Raw genomic sequence first — 20841 nt, 5'->3', positions numbered from 1 at the left:
CATCAATGTATGATTTTAGGTGCCGGTCAGTTATGCTTAGGTATCGGTAACCTATTCCATAGTTTCAGTCACTGACACCTAGGGACTATTAGTCATTTGGGTACGGTGTTGGTCAAGTTAATTTCATGGTTTTTCAAAGAACGTTTTGTCATATTTTGCAATTTTATATCATGTAGGTTACAATATAAATGTTAGCCAGGATTTAGTTACTCTAGCAGATGAGTACCACTATCTGGTGATAGTTACAAACAAATGCGGTCTTGAAGTGTTTAAAAAATTTAAGGAGAAGTTAATTGTTACACAATTAACTTGTTTAGGCAAACATTTTTGGCAAGTTGATGGACATGAGGGAGATACAATTTTCTGGGAAGTTATGCCACAACATACTGTTAAGGGGTTAAAAACAAAAGGATTGGATGATGAGTTGTGGTTTAAAGTTGGTGGGAGGACAATTAGATTTTCTCCCTACGAATTTGCACATGTGACGGGGTTGGGGAATTAAATTATGGACAATTACATAAAATCTCAGATGTGGAAAATTCAAGATTTTAAAAAGTGGTTCAATGGGAAGAACTTCACCAAAGTCCCACCCTAGGATGTAGTAAAATTGGCTCTCCTTTACATTTTGAAGCAATTTATCTTGAGTAGAACTCGTGGAGGGTTTTTAGGTATGAGAAAATGTTATGGGTCAATGACGTAGACTAACTCATATCCGTGGGGTAGAATTACATGGGAAAAGAACCTAGAATGTCTCCAAAAGGCGATCAAAGGGTGTTTTAACAAATTTCAAGAGCAGAAAAGTAAGAAGGGTTAAGCATGATAATGAGAGGTACGACTTGATTGGGTTGCTATATGCCTTTCAGGTACGTATAATACATAACCCAACTTTAGTGTTGCATTTAAATGTTTTTTTTTTTTTTTTGGATTTTACTAATTTTGTTATTTTCATTGATTTTGCAGGTGAGGATATACGAGGCTTTGCCTACGGAGAAATACTGGTCAGGTTTATAATATATAGTGATTCCTTGCATGTTGAGGTGAAGTTTTAGGCAAGAACCCACTAATGAAGAGGTTTTGAGTAGGGTCATCTAGAAGAATTGTGTAAGTACTACGATACCTATATATTTGATTCTTAGTTTTGTACTATTACAGTGAAAATATGCTTCTTCGTAAATACTGTGCATGCTTCAACAATTGTGTTATGAATGCAACCGATGATGAATGAGAGAACAGTGGTCTCGAGAGGTTGAGATTTATTACAGTCGTATAGGGTCAACATATCATTGACGAAATTGGGGAGTAGTTGAGAGTGATGACTCACATGATATGAATAAGTGGCTCGGGAAGAGTCTAATATAATGATATGATGTTGAAATGGTACTCCAAGGAGATCCACATATGATGATGGGGGGAGGGAGGACAAAGAACCATAAGAAAGTTGTAAGAAAAGGTGCGACTCATACCAAGGGATTCCCATTCTCCACAGACCCTTAAGGTATGTTTCAACTCATTCCTCTAGACATTGTTGTGTTCTTTATTATTCCATTATGATGTAAGGTAACATATTGTCACTTTCAAGCACATGTGCAGTTTTGCAGGCCTATGGGATGGGGTGGACATGCTATCAATTGAGGTGAAAGATGTATGTGCGTGGTTCGTGAATTGAGGGACGAGGTGACAATGAATTTCACATACTTCGTGACGATATGAGTTCCATTCTTCATGATGTGCAGCAATCCAAGCTTCTTTAAAAATATTTGCTAAGTCATCAAGAATAAAGGTCTATTAGGTTAAATTTTTCTAAACCATCATTGCTTGTACTAATTATCAAACTATTTATGTAGGTATATACTCCTTGTAATACTTTCTTTCTAGCTAGTATACTTGTAAAATAATCATTAAAACTCATTATATATATACACACACACACACACACATAAACGAGTAATAAGGTATAGGCCCATATTTAATTTTTCTTTATATACAAATATTTACAAAATATACTCAAAAATAGCAACTTGACAGTGTAACCCAACCCTTCCACTACGTAACGCTCCGAGCGACCGTAACTCACCTATTACCTGCAAAAACATTGAAAACAATGGAGTGAGCACTAATTGCTCAGTAAGTAAACCCTCTATGCTACCCGTCTCTTTCCGTTGCTTAAATTTTGAATTTTCTTTCCTTACATCTCATTTCCCGATTATTCTCTATTCTTTCTATGTTCTTCTCTTTGTTCTTTCTCTGTTCTTTCTCTATTGTTTCTATGTTCTTCTCTTTGTTCTTTCTCTGTTCTTTCTCTATTCTTTCTTTGTTTTTTTCTCAATTTTCTAATTTTTCACTACTTATGATAATGAGCATGGTATTATGCACATTCATGATGCAAATGCACAAATGCATAGATTATGCATTTTCTTTTCTATTTTTCTTATTATGTTTTCTATTTCTTTTTCTTTATTTCTTTCTTTGTATTCTTTCTTTCTTTTTTATTCTTTCTTTGTATTCTTTCTTTTCTTTTCTTTCCTTTTTTTTTTTTTTTTCCTATTCTTTCTCTCTTTCTTTCTTTTCTTGCCGATCAGACTCGGTTGAGGCATGGATTTGGAGCCTTGGCCGTGTGAGTGAATTCTCTAATTTTGGGTATAGTCCTCATCTGCACGCACTTCTAACGGACTATACAATTCTTCTTTCTGAATTTTAAGGCCGCTCACTAAAGGCGGCGTGCATGTGGGACTATGTCACTCACGGGCTCCCCTCGTAACAACCTTCTCTTCTTTTTACCTTTTTACACTTCTTTAAGTAAAAATTCAAATTTGAATATCTTTAATATTCTCATTTCTTTCTATTTTCTCTTTAACATATTTTAGTGCTTTTTCATGCTCTTATGAATATGTATGAATGTAGATGGTTTCATTGTTATAATTCTTTCTAATTTCACATGTTTAAATGCTATTATGCATTATGAAATGCAACCATGTCATTCTCTATCATCTACAAACTTATCTTAAAGTAACACATAATCATACTCATACATGCACTTCTCTTTGACATTTCATCAAACAATTCATGTGCACAAATTAACACTAATTTGGCTACACTTCTATCTCTCTTTTAGGCCACCAAATATTTGGCATGAACTCCTCCATAATTAACGCCAAATCTGCCCAAAATACACATTTCAAAAATTTCACTTCAATTCTTCCAAATCTCATCCAAACATTCATCAAGTATCAAATACACCAACACAACTTCTCATGGATAGGTTCTAATCATTATTCAACACCAAATCCATCAACAATTCTACATATAACACATATATATGCATAAAGAAATTCTCCACACAACATAACTTAAATCATACTTAGGGTATGATTTATTTACCTTTGATATGAGCATAAACCATCAAAATCAACACTTTAAAAATTACAAATCACTTCTTAGTGCAATGATCTTACCTATAGATGCNACATATTGTCACTTTCAAGCACATGGTGTAGTTTTGCAAGGCCTATGGGATGGGGTTGACATGCTATCAATTGAGGTGAAAGATGTATGTGTTGTGGTTTGTGAATTGAGGGACGAGGTGCAGTTGAATTTCACATACTTCGTGAGGATGTGAGTTCCATTCTTCATGATGTGCAAGCAATCCAAGCTTCTTTAAAAATGGTGATTTGGTAAGTCGTCAAGAATAAAGGTTTATTAGGTTAAATTTTTCTAAACCATCATTGCTTGTACTAATTATCAAACTATTTATGTAGGTACATACTCCTTCCAAACACAACCCAATTACAATCTTTGATGGCGACCAACTGGTCGATATTGATATGATAGAGACCAATGAGCGTGCACCTAACCCAGAAGGGTGAGGCTTAACCTGACATCATTGAGGTCCCTCGTCCACCAGACCAAAGCATGTTTGGTTGGCCTTACAAAACACACACACACACACATACACACACTTCAAATAAGCCCAACCCACATATCCCAATCTTTAATGCTAGACACAAACCATTGTATAGGTTGGTGGCAAATGGTTTAACTCCAATACTGGTACTTTATGGTGGACGTGTCGATGGATTGGATGTTGGAAGTTGGAACATGTATGTTTGTTGGAATAATAATGTTTGTTGCCGCTTCCCTTTCCATAGGGACCGTGTGTATCGACGCCATTGTTCCAAAACCTTGATTTTTCTCCATATCTTTTATCCTAATATTCAAATTATCCAATCCTGGAGCATTTTCAAACTTTTCTACACTTATCCACATATCCAGATGAAAATGTTGTGTATAACTAGGTGCCACATGCTCTCCATCCCCACACATCTCATTCAATGGATTAACTCTCACTTGATTTAGTATTGGATCTCATTGTGTATTCGATAGCCCGATGTTGATAGGTTGTTACTAGAAATAGGGAATAAAGGTGCATCAACCAATGAAACATGCAATGGAAGGTATCTTGTAGGCTTTTCCAATTGCATGTCAATGAAGAATACAATATCATTGTCATTCTCGATTAGTATGGGATACTCTTTGATGTCTTACATGTACTTCATAGACAAAGACAAATTGTATCGGCTATTGTTGACATGTAGTTCTTGGTATAATAACTTCAAAAGGTCTTCACAATTCATTTCTTTAGGTATTCAAAGTGCTTTTGTGTTGAATTCTACATACTTATGTGCCCCAATACTCAAGGTCTCGCAACATCCTTCATAGGGGTGAGTAGCACTGAGTTCCCTACAATTTTTGGAGGAATTGAAATCAGACTGGAACCAGAACCGGAATCAACCAGTTCCTAAGATTTGGAATCGGAACCGAAACCGGTTGGTTCTAGTTCTTAGGTTCCTAGAGCCGAAACCTGAAATGCAGGTTTTGGTTCCTTACCGGGGTCTTATTAAAATTTTAATTACTCCCTATTAATTTAAAAAATGACAAATACACCCAAGAAATTTATAAATACACCTCTAACAGTTTACAATATTATAATATTATAATTCTAGAGTGAAAATGAACTTTTTGAATTTGCCCATAAGTTAAATTAACATTAATTGTGACAAAAGAATCAAATTAAATATTAATATTAATATGATTTATGAGTCTTTAGTTAAATAATTAGTATGACTCTAAGTTTATTTTATATCATTAATTTAAGTTTGATTACATAACACTTACTTTTCTTAATATACCATGACTCCATGAGTTGTCATATTATAATGTTATAATTAATTAAATACCTAATCATTTAATTAATTATTGTACTAATGTTCATCAATTTATCATATATAATTACTAATTTATTATAGATATGCTTAGAAGTTAGAACTTGATAAATGAAGTAAATATTATGTAAGTATAATACTATTTTATTAAAAAATAATTCTCTTAATAACATATTAAAATATTTTTAATTGGATTCTAATTTCAATTATACACTTAATTAACGTTATAATATCTTTTTTTAACATTATAATATTTAATATACAATAATATTATACTTGTAAAGAAATCTTATTAAGATTTCCATACAAAATGAGGAGGCAACAAATGAATGAAAGAATTAAACAAAAAGTCAAACTCATTATATTCATTTTTCTATTTATTTTTTGTCACATCACTTTGTACGAAGATCTTTATAAGATTTGTTTATAAGTATAACATTCTCTTTAATATAATGTATGTAATGACCAAAGTGGGGGCCTCCACCGACTTCACCACGTCACCCACATGGGTTCATTCTATTTTGAATTTTTATATGCAAAATTACAATATACCCCCATTCTTTACTGATATTATTCTAGTCTCGGTTCCAAGAGAGGTTCCATCCCGGGTACCCGATCTTGGTTCCCATTCTAGGTTTCGGGTCCGGTTTCAGTTCTTACACACACAGGAATCGGAATCGAAGCCGCACAGTGGCTGTTACCGGAATCTACTCTGTAACGGCCAGTTCTGGGTAAGTTCTGGCTCTGATTCCAGGTAAAACCGTTACCTATGCTCAACCCTAGTCCTTCATACTTCACAAAAACACAAGCAAAGTTCCTGATTTTGTTGAAAAACCAAAAAACGTAAGTCAGGGTTACTCAAAACACATTTTTATGATGAAGAACTATAAGTAAACAACAAAGCTACGGACACCGAAAATTTTGCACCAAAAATGTGTACCGGCCTACGTGTACGCATGACTCGATTTTTTTATGAATATTTTTCTAGTGAACGGTCGTCTATCAAATATGGACGGCCATTCACTCACATGGAACGGGGGTCTATATACGACAGATGGGCGTCCCAATTTAAAGGACGCCCGTCCATAAATAAAATACAATAAAAAATTTTTATAAACATTTGGGACGGCCGTTCATCTGTTATGGACGGCCGTCCTTTTATTTTGGACGGGCTCCCGCAAATAAGGGACGCCTGTCCTTAACCAAAATATGAAAATTAAAAAAAAAAAACTTTGAGGACGACCGTCCATAAATTTTGGATGGCCGTCCCTTACATTTGGACGGACGTCCGTAAGTAATGGACGCTCGTCCATTATGTATGGACGGTTGTCCATAATGATTGGACGGTCATCCTTTACAAGCCATCCATTATGTAAAGGATGACCGTCCATAAGGAATGGACGGCTGTTAACTGTTCTTCCCTCTGAGTTGGAACAACGATTCCGCAAACTTAAATCCTTTCCTGCAACTAATGCGAAAGCTGAATCCTCCGAGGAGAAGTCTCTTCAGCGTTCTAAGTTGAACGACTCACGGGGAGAGTGTGAGTAGGAGTAGAGCCGAGATGGGAAGCTAGGTTTGGAGAAAAAATCTAAGCTTGGTTACGATTCTTTAACGGAAAATGAGATTTTCTCGGACTCCAAGCAAAATCCCGATGGGAAATATCTTAAGGAAAAATCCAAACGAGGGTCATCCAAATCGTTTTCTTCTCCATTGAGTTGTGCAAATTCATCACGGGGTTTGCCTTCCCCGCCTCGAAAGAGCCATGGATTTGAGTTGCAGAAGGTTACTATTTTTAGTCGTCCTTGCGTTCACTCTTTCAAGCAAAGGGTATTCACAGCCTCTTGTTACTTTTGGTGATTCTGTAGTTGATGTTGGTAACAACAACTATATTCCAACTCTTTTCAAGGCCAATTACCCACCTTATGGAAAAGACTTCGTCAATTATCAACCCATTGGTATCAGTATCATGGTATCAGTATCCATGGCTTTTTCCTGCTAGATGGCTTTTTGTCGAGCTTTATGCCTATGATGGCTATGATTACTCTTCTTCTTTCCTTTCTGAAAATTATCTTCTTTTCTTTTCCCTCAACATTCTTCTCTGAACCTTTGTGTCTTCTCTCTTTACCATGACTTCTATGGTGTTTGCTTTTTCTTGAGCTAGTATTGCCTTGACCAGGCATCTCCTCACCACTAATATTCTCTGATTCTAGAGGAAGATCAATATTCTTCTCCTTCCCTTTTCTCCTGCTAGATTGCTTATCAGACTAGTTAGTTAGTGATGAAGCAGGTACAACTTCATTACCTAAAAGAACATCCCGCATTGCACTTTCTCTACGTGGTAGCAGTATCCATGTTTAGAATTTTTTTTTTTTTTAAAGTATGGTAATGGACGCCGGTCCAAACATCAGGGACGGGCGTCCATTCATAGTGGACGCTCGTCCAAACATAAGGGACGGCCGTCCAAAATTTATGGACGGTCGTCCCCAAAGTTTTTTTTATTTTCATATTTTGGTTAAGGACGGGTGTCTCTTATTTGCGGACGGCCGTCCACCGTCCATAACAAATGAACGATTGTCCCAAATGTTTATAAATTTTTTTTATTATATTTTATTTATAGATAGACATCCTTTAAATGAGAATATCCGTCCTTCTTATGTAGACCCCCGTTCATATAATATGGATGAGAGTCTATATGGGTGAACGATCATTCATATTTGATAGATGGTGTTCACTAGAAAAATATTCATAAAAAAATTGAGTCATGCATACACATAGATCGGTACATATTTTTTGTGTTGTTAGCTTTGTTGATAAATAAAATGGAATTAAAAGCAAAAAAAATGACAACGATTGACAGTGACCAATATGAGGTGTCGTTCATTTGGACAAAACCCATGTTGACCGACACTAACCTACATCCCTCTATCCGTCACTTATTGGTCAATAACCCTAGTGTGACCGACAGAGAGGTGTCGCTCTAGTTGTCTTCAACCTTTGGATTAAATTTCGACTGAATCTGATTAACATACTTGGGCTGGTTTTCATTTTCAACCTATTCTTTCAATATATGCCTTTGTGGGCTTCCCCCAAACCCCCACACCCCCACCCACAACACCAACCCCCCCCCCCCCTCTTCAAATTTCTCTTATTTTTCAGGCTATCATGATTTAGTGGTTTTAATATTTAGTAGTTTTTAATCAATTGGGGTACTTTTAATGTAGCACTTAAAATTTTATATCAATTAATATGGACATTGTTTATAAGAAAAAAAAAAAAAAAAAGGTGAGGCATTTATCTAGTTTGATAATTAATCAGCTATTCTAAAAATATAAATTTAGTATAAACTTTATCTTATCTCAAGTAATATGATGTGATCATATTATACATTGTATTAGATAACACATTTATTATCCAATACAAAATATAATATTATACTATACAATACAAAATATAATATTATACTATACAATACAATACAACATAATAAGTGTAACTTTCTTTTCATAATTTTTTTTTTTTTTAAATGTTTTGTGAAAAATTTAATAACTTTGTTATGTATAAGATGAATAGATGATAGATTGGACGGGTTTAAAGGGATCTTCATGTTCATATTATTTTATATAAATTATATTGGTTATCTTCCTTCAGTTCACCTGTCACTTTGAAATTCCATAGATCAATTTGTTTCATTTAACAAAAGCGTAGATGAAAATTTGGCCTAACAAAATGTGGTTAATTGAAAGAAGAAGAAGTCCCCTTGTTTTGATCAATCTCTAACAAAATCAACTTTATCTTCTTCTTCATTCTTCACAACCGCCTCTACTCAAGAACAAATTTACTTGACTTCTATAAATGTTGCCATAATTAAACTACACATTTTGACCCAATTTCTGAGAACGGAAAACCCCACATCCAAGCAACCCGGATTCCGTTCTAACCGCCATGCAAATCTACAGAATTTGAGAAGATAGCTTTTGGGAATTGGCGTATAAGTTGGGTTACAGAGTTTTGGATTACTCAGGTTGATATTGATTGACCAAACAGGAAGCAAGAAGCTTCCGCCATTGTCCCACCTGTGAATTCATGAATGCATGTGATAATATACTTTGATTCCATTCAAAGAGAATGGAAATTCATGCATTTTGGTGAATCTTTGTCGCCTGTTTGCTAGTTAATTTTGGGAAAGCAAGTTTAATAATGGAAGAAAATTGAGGGGAGATGTAATTTATTCTTTTCTTCCCCTAAAAGCTTTCGCCCATTTCCTGTTTTCGTGAGCTTCAAAGAAAGCTTATGGTTCTAGTCTTGTTCACAATCCATTACTTTCTCTAGGAGAAAGATAGAAGAGCAGAATATTTAAGGGAATTTGCAGAATGCAGAATGTAATCAAGGAAAAGAGGTATCCATTTCCCTCAGCTTTGAGTTTCTTTATTAATTTTGGAGAATTTAATATTTGCTGTGTGCTAGGTTCAGTTCGTTGAATAGAAATTGTTTATTCTGAGAATATGATTTGAAGAATCAAAATCTTTGAAATTTAAGAGGAAAAATAAAGATTATAAATAAGTCAATATGAGAATCCAGCATATTTCTCCTTATTCAAGAAGTTTTCAGAAAGCGTATGAAAGTATAACCAGTTTTATTCCAAAATAATCTGGTTTCTTCTAGCTGCTTAATTATTCCATGTCGCATACATTTTAATTTCACCTTCCATGTTAATGTTGCTGGTGACTTTGTTAGAGTGAGATTTTGCGATCCTCAAACGGAGCAATCCAAGAAAGCTACCGAAACAAGCCCACCATTTCAACAATTAGATTCCTTCATGGGAGGTACTCATCATGTACTTTTATCAAGTCAATTCCTGAAATAAAGCTAATCTGATTTGGTTCATTTTACAACTAAGTGGAAATAGAATTAAACATTTTACTATTAGTCCATGAGATGAAAAAAAAATGAATATGGTGGATGAATGTGTGATAATTTCTTTTTTGTTACTTGCCAGATTATTTAGGTAACAAGGTGCAGGACTGGTTGCAGAAGCAGTTTCCTGGGCCAATCAAAGATGATTATGATCCGAAACAGAGTGAGTTAGCAGTGGCGGTTGCAGCAGCAGCATATTCCATTTGCACACTGGAAGAAGCTGAAACAAGGCACAGAAGAAAGGTGAGAGAGGAGCTTGAATTGTCAAGGACAAAGTCAAAGAGTGTAAAAGAAGATACCGTAACTAGGCTGCCAAGTTCTGCTAGACTAACCAGAGGTCTCTCCAGCAAAGACCAGAGAAAAGCAGGTAAATCTTATCACCGGATGTAAATTATCACAATGATATATGTTTTGAGAAAGAGAATAATGAATTGAATGTTTTTCAGGTGAAACTTCTTTTAGAAATTTGGCAGAGGTGGAAAGAAAGCAACACGAAAGTGCTATACCAATCAGCAGGCCAAGTCATTCATCCACTGTAAGAACTATGAGCACTGAGGAGAGAAACCAAAAGCAGCAGGCAAGACACAAGAATGTGGAAACAAGAGCTGATGCTTGGGAGAAAGAACAAATAGAAAAGATCAATAAACGGTAAACTTTACTTGTTTGACTAGTTAAAATGGAAAGGAATTATAAGTTTCTTCAATTGAAGCTTTCCTTGGAATTCTTTTGGTGATAATTAAGCTTCAATCTCAGGTATGAAAAAATGAGATCTTCAATTCTTGCTTGGGAGAATGAGAGGAAGATGCAAACCAAGCTCAAAATGGAAAAGAAAAAGGTTGTGTATTGTTTCATTAGTGCTGTTATTTGATTAAATTAATGACCATCAAAGACTAAAAGCTAGCTTATTGATTGAAATGCAGATCGAATTGGAGCACAAAAGGGCTTTGAACCAACAGCACTACCAGAACAAAATAGCAAGAATTGAGCGTATTGCCGGAGGAGCTAAAGCACAAGTAGAGGAAGAAAGAAGAAACAAGGAGCATGAGATAAAACAAAAGGCAAGAATGATTAGATCAAAAGGAAAGTTTCCTGTCACGTGTTTCTGCTGTTAAACGGGCAGGAAACAATGACTGATTTATGAACTTTGAAACAACTTGTACAAGTTACACCAATGTATGTAATATGCATATTTCCACAATGGGGAAAGGATTTTATCTCTTTTAAGCAATTCAATGTACTTTGTTATTCGTTAATTTTATAAATTATCTTCCAGTTGCAGACATTCTTCTCCCAATCCCTTTTCTGGGGATGTAGTTTTGTTTTCTTTCTCTTTATATATAAGGCAAAATCTCCAAACAGAAGCATGTAGTCTCCATTTGTTGGCAGTAACTACTATATGCAATAGCCAAACCAATTCACCTGTCACAAAATTGTTAGAAGGACGAGACGTTTTACTTCATACATTTGCAAACTTACAGATCAAAACAGAGAATTAATGGAAACTATGTTTTGAAGTAAATTAAATAAAAAAAATGTATATATTTTTTTATGAGTGCCCTTTAATTAAAAGACTGGGGAAAAAATTTGTAGTTAGTTTGATTCATAGGAAGTCCCGTGGTATGACAGAACTACCATTATTTAGTCTGCTGCTGCTAGAACTGCAGAAACAGTGGTTAAAAGAATTAATGAAGAGAAGGTGACAAACACTGAATCAGAGCAAAATGAACTGATGCTTTAACCAAAAAAGTAAAATCATTTTCCAATTTTCGGCGGCCATATTGAAAATTATATTAGTTATAATTCAAAAGGGATTTGACTTTAGTTGGAGAACAATTAAGCTGACTTAATTGAGCGGACAAATTTCATTCATTCTGTAGCCGGTTCATGCACAGATGTACCAAATTATTCAATGACCATTACTCAAGAATAGCTGCACAGCAGTGGAGACTGGGGACTGGGGAATCAGAATTTGTTCTTTGCTTTTCTTCCCAGGTTCCATTCCATTCTCTTTTCATTTTCTCCAACCGTCAATATAATACATATGTGAAAAAACAACATAGGAAAAATAACTTTATGTTAATTAAAGATATCTTTATAGAGAATAAGCAACCAAGTAGTCAACTTGCACTATCGAAAAATAACAAAATAAGGAGAGAAAGAGAAGTTATTTGCTGTCAATCAAAGGCCAATTTTTGAGCACTTTTCACATTTCACTAGTTACTCCATTAGCTATAAATATCACAAGATGTGCATTAGAGACTCTCAAGCTATCGGTTCCTGCTAATATTAGCCATTGCAGTCAAACACTTCCCCAGAGATTGTGGTGAAGATGAGACGGGGAACGGAGTCTCCAGGGAATGGCTACAAAAGCTTTTTTAACCTGCAGTCTAATAAGGATGGTCGAACGAGTGTTTCGAGGTCAACCAGTAAGCATCAGGATTCGAGAGAAGGTGAGTATGCAACTGCAGTGTTAGCAGCTGCATTTGCCATTCAGTCAGTTGAAGAATCCAAAACTCTTCAGAATAAGAACGGACTGCAGCCACATTCTAATGGAGTAACCAGACAACCTTCCTACAACAACGCGAAAGTTCCTGGTAACTGTCAATACTAGATCTCAAATTTAATTTTCTCAAGTTTAAGAATGCCCTTGCAAGAAATTAAAGGGCTAAATAATGTAACAGGTGAAACTTCAATGAGAAAGCCTAAGTTGCAGGACCGCGGGGCACTGGAGACACTTAATCCACCTCGAACACCAAGTCGTTCATCCTCAGATGCTCGCGAGAAAAATGAAAAGTAAATGTTGCTTAAATTATACAAAGTTACAGTAACTGGGTTTAATTGTTTTGCTGATATTGCTACAATGTGAACAAATTTCAGGCATGAGAAGCTAAAATCAGTCGTGGCTTGGGCAAATGAGAAGAAGGAGAAAGCCAAAAATAAAATTGAAAAAACAAAGGTAGTCCTTTAACTTTATGCTGATTAATTTCTTCAACTTTATGAATGCAAATGATGAAGATTTTAAGCACTTCCATATTGTTGAAAATGCAGAGTGACTTGGACCTGAAGTTTTCAAAAAAGCCTGCAACATCGGCAAAAGGAGGAAGATAATATGTATAAAATAAAGCAAAATGTGATGAAGAAAGATGTCAAGGTCAGACAGGGCCTTCAACACACAGAATATTTCTGCAAAATTATGAAGATACAGACATTGACTCCTTCAAGAGACTATACCTGAGTTTGTATTTTGATTTGTCATCTGTGTATTTTTGAGTTGTTTTAATAAAATTAACATAAAGCTTCATATAAAAAATAGCATTAGCTTCAACTTTGTAACAGACGGTGGAGAGATTGATTTTACTTCTGAACTGGCCAATCAAATGCAGAACCATCTTTTCATGAATGATACGTATAGGTATCATCTTTGAAAAAAGTAGATAACTTTACAAATGGGAATCAGCAATTAAAAAGTTTGAGAAAATTCCGAACAATCCTGGAAAAAGGTGCTGGTGAAAATTGAGTTGAGTGCTGTTCCTTTTATTGTTGGCATCAAATTCTTGCATTTGCTGGCTGAAAATTAAAAGCTCTTTGAAGATACTTTTTTATTATATATAAGTCACAAACTCAAAGTTGATGGAATTTAACAACCTGGTGTCTGCTGTATCACATCATTAATTTGATATTATTTTGTATTCGTCATAGTAATGGAATAGAAAATAGACGGTAGATGTAGCATTTTATGCCAACTATTCTAGATGGGATTCGAATTCAGGTACCGTACTCTTGATTCGTTTCCCAAGATGAAGTCCTAGATTCATATTAAGAGGAAAGTGGTATGGGATATTACAGTAGAGAAGCGTGAGTTTGCTAAGAATGGCGGTTGATCATTTCATTTTTATATATCAGAAACCTCTCCAAATTTAATTGAAAACATTTAATGTAATATAGCCTGAAAATTATTTACAGAGGAAGGAAACATTGCATTTAATTGACAAAGCCTCAGGGTACAATGATTGAAGCAGGCCCCAACCTTATCACAACTGTGTCCAGCAATTCTTCAAGTCATTGCAGTATATATTGATATTAACATCAACTGGGAGATTGTTCTTCACTAGATACTGAGGATGTCCACTTATAATATTATTGGCTTCAAATCTGTTTTATAAATAAATTAGCTTACCTATAATTGTAGGGTGTGCATTTACTTATCGAATAAAAGGATGTAGAGGGTTTAAATTAATCATCTTTGTTACATCACCTCTCAATTCATGGGTGTAAACAAATTTGTCTAAACCACGTAAAATGATCTTTCATTTACTTTTTTTGCTTGATTATCGTATTTGCCCGTCCAATAATATATAGTTAATATTTGCTCACTGTTGGAAACAAAATTTATTCATACGTTCTGGCTGATTAGACACCATGGAATATGACTTTTAACTGTGAAAACATTTACATTTTTTTTAAATAAAAGAAGATAAAGAAAACCTGAGTTCGTGTTGAGTCTTGGGTGTATTATTCAAGAAGTTTTGAGTTCGAGTCCATCTTTGATCGCAAATAGGGATAGCTACTAGGGGTGTTCAAAAAAATACAGAAATTGAACCGAATTTTCAGTTCGGTTTCAGTTTAAAGAAATTAAAAAACCGAATTTTCAGTTCGGTTACTGGTTTGGGAGAATATGAGAAACGGTTAACTAAAACCGATTTATTATAAAAAATATAAAATTAAAAAAAATCCGATTAACCGATTTGGTTTCGGTTCAAGAAAATCTCTGAACTGAAAAACCAGTTCGGCTCACAAAATTAGTTTTTAACTGATTTTGAACACTCCTTGTAGCCGCTAGAACTCTTACCTAGCCGGTGGTTCTAGAGTCCCAAGAAATTAATTGAGATACGTATAAACTGATCCGAACACTCCGATTATTAAACTTAATTGGGTTTTGTCCCAGAAGTGTTAATAATGTACAGATACAAAGAAGGAAGATATTAAAGAAATTAAACATGGGAGCGTTGGGATTGTTGAAGAGTGTTCTAATGAGAGAAAAAGATTGATGGGGACACGATGGATTGGTGGCCATGGAGAGGACCATGTACAGCTCTATGGAAGGAAGTGATATCTTGAGATTGTGGCAATATTCATCTGTCCCACAATTCAATTTCTGGTTCACTACTTCTTCAACTGCAGAAAGGTTTCTGAATTTTCTATTTTGAAGATGGATGTGACTTCTAAATGATTGGAAAGCTTTGTTTCTATCAATATTACCCCCATGGACACGATTATATTATACATATAATTGAAATTTTGAAATGATATAATCAAATTTAACATTATGGTTGATTGAGCTAGAAATGAAGATATAGTATATTGGGAACTCGGATGGAGTGAAAAGGACAATGTGTTAAATCTCGGTAATGTTAGCTTTGGCCAACTGAAAACATTAATTGTTTTGATGAAATTTTTGACTCTGTAATATGAAGTATAAATGGATTGGGGAATGAGGAAAATGTGTACCAGGATTAATTTCGAATAGTCCACAACCATATAATTCTCACCAACAGGATCTACTCTATTAATTATCAAATATATTTTATAACTCTCTCTCTTCCACCAGGCCCCCTACCATCCTTTCCATTGATCAACTTTCTTCTATTTTATGGGGACCCTTAAGACAATGCATAGCCATTTGCATGGTTAAAGGTCGTTTTTATGTTTTTAAAGATTACAGGGTTTGACAGGGACTCTAATTTCAAACTCAAGATTGCGAAATAAGTATAGAGATTTCTGGGTTATAAAAGAAAATTAATTAATTGGCTTAAGAGTTTAGGTATATTTAGAGCATAATAATTCTAAAGAATTAAACCACAAATGTTAATATAAAAAATTAATGGTTGCAGGATAAAATGATAATGAAGGCACGGCAAATCTGATTCTCTCTGAGGAAAGTTTTGGTCACCACATGTTGAGTGTTAAATCTCTATCAAACTTCAAACCAAATGTGACTTGACGAAGGGGACCAAATATAAAAACCCTAAACTTAATACTCAACCTTCTGTTCACTGAAAGAAAAGAGATTCTTTAGTTCTTCAATTATCATCATCATGAGTCAGTGCACAGTACCAAATTGGAATCTAAGGCACCAACAAAGACAAGAACAAGTCCAAGGAGAAGAAGGAATTAACAGATCTTCTCACGTTCAACACAATACTTCTTCTACTCATCACCTTTCTCCCATGTATGCTCAGTACTGCAACTCCTCCTCCTACCATTTTCTTTCTCTTTTATTTTCTTTTTGGCTTTCCTCATAAAGTTTTACTATTTAACTTGATAAATGAAGTGCAGATGAATTTAATTCTTCCTTTTGAACAGATCTTTCAAACGCTATTTTCGAAGAATATTCAACAAGAACTTTTGGAATTATTTGTTGATATTCGTTTATATCCAAAAGAAGATCTTCGGTTTATGCTTTGTTTACATCTTTTTTCTCACGTTTAAAACAACCCATATCTCATCATAATAAAGCGCATATACTCCTCCTTTAAATTCCTGCTGTGCATAAATTCCTCTTTTAACTTGTTCATGTAACAGTTTTTGAGCTTTTAATTTAGCAGTACTGGTAATTCTTTGAATCCTTCTTCTATGTATAAATTGACTTCATTCTTCAGTTTCCGTACTCGGGATAATTAAATATGTTCTTCTTAATGTCATTTCAGATTTTTAATTATTTTTTTCTGCAGTTCACAAATAACTTTTTGTTAAGCTTTTCTTGTTTCCTTGTTCCAAGAGTTTTCTTTCTCTTCTCAAGTTTGGTCTCTCATCCCATCACTTCAAATAAATTAAAAATCGTTCACATAAATTAACTCCATTGGAGAAAAATAGTATTAATCTTTCTTCTACTTTCACTGATCTTAATGGGATTTAATTATCTCCTTAATCAGTAAGTACAGGAAGAGTGTCTCTCTTTTTCACTCAATTTGTCTCTTCGTTAAATTAGTTTTCTTCCTAAAGGTATGATGTACCATTCCTTTATTTCTTACCTACACTTCTTTTCAATCATTTTCTCATTAATATCATCATTCTTTACATTCTCAACCCAGATAACAAAATAAATAATTATATCTTAGATTTTCTTGTTCACCAAATTAATCATTCGTTAATTATATTTTATTATTTTGGTTGACTTTCTTATTCAAAGTGTTCTTGAAACTCAGGTCCAACTATGAAGTTGCAGAACTAATATGGCAGAATGGCCAGCAAGCCATGAATGGGCTTGGTGGGCCTCCGACAAAGCCCACATGGCTGGGTAGGTCCAGTGACACACTAGAGTCCATAGTTCACCAAGCCACCACCACCACCACCACCACCTCCCACAATCAAAATCAAAATCAAAATTTACTCCCACATCATCATGACCACCACAACAATACCCCGGTTAAAATGACCTCCATGGTTGCTACTTCAGCCGGGAAGTGGCCTGAGAGCCCTGGCAAGGCTGCGGCGGTGCCGCGGGGGCTGCTGAAGAAACGTCCGCGGGTAGATTCCGATCAGTGTGGAAGAAATTTTGTTAGTGTTAGTATGCAAGAAGATCAAAGGGTGTTAGATAGAAGTGGTTGTCCAAGTGCTAGTGTAACATTTTGTAGGGACAATGACACAACTATGATGACCTGGCCTTCTTATGAATCTCCAAGGAGTTTGGGCTTCAAGGCAAAAACTAACGATGAAGACTCTGCTTCTCATGGTGGATCGGTAAAATTAATTAATCAAATTCTCATGCAGAAATAGTTAATTCTGCTAATTTATAACAATTTTTTTTTTTTCTGATATTGCATTCATTATTTCATGGATATATAGGAAAACCAAGATGAAGATCATGACAACAAAACTGAAACAGGGCGATCCCACTCATCAAGACGAACCCGAGCCGCTACTGTTCACAATCAGTCCGAGCGGGTAAATTATTATATAACGATTATTTCCATGCTTTTTCATAAATATTATTTCCATGCTCAATTCAATGTCATTTATGTAGAGACGAAGAGATAGGATCAATCAAAAGATGAAAGCCCTTCAAAGGCTAGTCCCTAATGCATGTAAGGTAAGTATAATATCAATAACTTTCAAATTTTCGTGTTTTAAGAACACATGTTAAAGATTAAATCGATGGTTTTAACGGTTGCATAAACTAAATACAGACCGATAAAGCTTCAATGTTGGATGAGGTGATAGACTACTTAAAAAACCTGCAAGCACAAGTTCGAATGATGAGTAGTATGAGGAATGTTAACAACATGCCCCAAATGATGATGCCTTTTGGAATGCAGCAGCATCTTCAAATGTCTATGCTAGCACGCATGGCGGCTGCCGGCATGGGAGCCGTTGGACTGGGGACGATGGGCATGGGAACAATGCTTGACATCAACTCTATGGCTCGCGCCGCCGCTCCTCCACTGCTCCACCACCCTTCTACGGCGACTCCCGCCCCATTTCTTCCCTCTCCCTTTATCATGCCCTCCATGATTCCGGCAGGCTCTCCAGCTCAAGCAAATTCTTCAGACCCCAGTGAGACAAGTGCCCCAGTTTCTTTGCCTGATCCCTATTGCGCTTTGTTCGCACAGGTATGTAAATTTACAAGTGTGACATTTCGTATTAAAAGTTCGTGTTCATTGGTGTTTTATTTTTTGGTTTTGGTGCAGTCAATGAATATGGAGTTGTACAATAAGATGGCAGCGCTTTACACGCAACAAGGCAATCAGGGCGATACAAAGGCGATGAACTTTCCATCGTCGGCGCAGCAGTCCAACCCTGTGCAAGGGGATTGAAAAGAACAAGTCATGGAATATAATAGAGTCAGAAGAAATCTTGAAGATGGTACAATTAAGCATGGCCTTACTGCTCTAGATTATGATCGACTTTGAATAGTGTTTGTATCCTATATTGACTGATAAATCTGTTGTGTAAATTTGCGGCCTGCAATGTATTTGATTTTTCTATTACCATAAACTTCGTTATTTGTGATCTTAATCATGCCTTTTCTACAATTTTAGGACTATTCCAAAGTGGGTTGTATCATAAATAAAAAGTTAAAATTAATTAGAGAATTAACAGTTTTTAATTGTACTGTTAAATGTTTGGAGTAGGGTGGGGACTGGGTCCATGGAATGAACATGGAGTCATGCATCCTTAATTTGTATTTAATGGCATGCAGACCCAGTCTGACAGTGGTCGTTTACAGCCTTTGGAGAATCCATTTATTGGCATGTCCAATCAGTTTATGATCCATCAGTCTATATATGCACATTCATACCACTGTACATGAGGAAATTAACTTTCACACTCCTTTCTTGCTACTAGTGTGAAGTTTCTGAAGTCTAGACTAATTTCTTGACGTGAAAAACAATTTTTTTTTTAATTTCTTTACAAGAAAGAATTGATCTTGGTTAAATGGGCCAACAATCTATACATAGGAACCAATTAGTTCGCAGCATGATGTGGTACTTAATTTCTTCAATGCCCAGATACTCGAAGCTCTTTATTTCTAATAAATTCAGGTTTCATCAGAAGTTTCAGTGCTCCATCAAGCAACCCTTTGACCCTTATAGCAATTAGCAGCTTGTATGTTGCTCATTTTGAAGGACGATTTGCCATAATAAAATTAATTAATATATAGATGTAGCCAAAATTAGAGTTGACAAAAGCTATATATAAGTATAATATGCAACTACATGAATGCCGATATTCTTACTATGATGAGGACTTTGAGCAATAAGGGAAGACACATTTTTCTTTTAAAAAAAGTCATTGAAAGGTCGTTCTCATGAATTCTACATCAAAGCCTGCATGCTACCCTGTAATGGTGCACTATTTGAAGCTAGCTAGCTAGTTCTTTGAATCTCTTCAACTTCTCTCTGTAGCTGAAATGTTGAAGGTCCGGTAATTGTAAGCATCTCCACGTGCAATTGTTTTCGGGGACCAAGCCAACAACGCTTCAACTACCATTTTCATTCTCACTCTCAATTAAAACATCACATTCATGACTTATCCCCTTAAGCTCACGCGTCTTCCAATCACAATATACATATATTATGAATTGCCTTCTGGTTCTAACTAGAATACCCTAGAGTTTGTATGTAGAATATATAATATTTTACATCAAGGCCATGAATGCTGTGAGTACACCGACGCCAAGTCCCGGTGTCAGTGCAAAGAGGCCATGTATATTATCTGAAAGATTAAATTTTAACATATGAGACAATGGTCTCTTGTGTAAAATAAACTGTACCAAACTCAAATGGAGACATAATATACATACGGAGATATTGAAATATATGCAACATGTGTATGCATAACATATAGAATTCGAATTAAAATCTGTTTCAACATGAAAACAAAACCATTATGTATAATGTGATTAAGAGATACATGTACTTAAAAAAGGAATTTGGAAAGTAAATTATTGTACTCTGGCAAAGTGCGTATACATGAAAACATTATTAGTTTGTCATGATGATTGATGAAGACTTGTCATCTCGCAAAACAGACGTTAATATTTATAGGGACACAGTTGGTTTATAGCTTCATAGGATAGGTTTTGTTACTTTGCTGGTACAAGGGGACAGTATTTTGATCGATAGACTTATAATTTGGAAGTTTAGGAAAGAACAGAAGACAAGATCAACATCATGATTCATCAGTCTGAATAATTCTCGAGAAGATA

The 20841-nt window shown here is 35.2% G+C and overlaps 3 protein-coding genes across 3 annotated transcripts; all 3 read left to right on the top strand.

Annotated features, from left to right (window-relative positions):
- The first annotated feature begins 9438 nt into the window (after nt 1-9438).
- Nucleotides 9439-11369, top strand: LOC116107814 (uncharacterized protein At3g61260-like). The gene is made up of 6 exons (XM_031394101.1): nt 9439-9615; nt 9954-10042; nt 10216-10500; nt 10580-10781; nt 10887-10968; nt 11054-11369. The coding sequence occupies exons 1-6, from the start codon at nt 9590-9592 to the stop codon at nt 11243-11245; spliced, it is 876 nt and encodes a 291-aa protein (XP_031249961.1). The 5' UTR covers nt 9439-9589; the 3' UTR covers nt 11246-11369.
- A 1043-nt stretch (nt 11370-12412) lies between these two features.
- Nucleotides 12413-13874, top strand: LOC116107812. Its single transcript, XM_031394099.1, has 4 exons — nt 12413-12727; nt 12815-12926; nt 13011-13089; nt 13182-13874. The coding sequence occupies exons 1-4, from the start codon at nt 12463-12465 to the stop codon at nt 13239-13241; spliced, it is 516 nt and encodes a 171-aa protein (XP_031249959.1). The 5' UTR covers nt 12413-12462; the 3' UTR covers nt 13242-13874.
- Nucleotides 13875-16201: 2327 nt separating this feature from the next.
- LOC116107808 (transcription factor UNE10-like) lies at nt 16202-19182 on the top strand. The gene is made up of 6 exons (XM_031394094.1): nt 16202-16362; nt 17339-17873; nt 17979-18077; nt 18157-18222; nt 18320-18742; nt 18821-19182. The coding sequence occupies exons 1-6, from the start codon at nt 16229-16231 to the stop codon at nt 18944-18946; spliced, it is 1383 nt and encodes a 460-aa protein (XP_031249954.1). The 5' UTR covers nt 16202-16228; the 3' UTR covers nt 18947-19182.
- Nucleotides 19183-20841: the final 1659 nt, after the last annotated feature.

This window comes from Pistacia vera, unplaced genomic scaffold (genome assembly GCF_008641045.1).
Source record: "Pistacia vera cultivar Batoury unplaced genomic scaffold, PisVer_v2 Contig548, whole genome shotgun sequence".
Taxonomy (NCBI): Eukaryota; Viridiplantae; Streptophyta; class Magnoliopsida; order Sapindales; family Anacardiaceae; genus Pistacia; species Pistacia vera.
The sequence above is the reverse complement of the archived record's forward strand: the minus strand, read 5'-3'. Positions and strand labels throughout refer to the sequence as shown.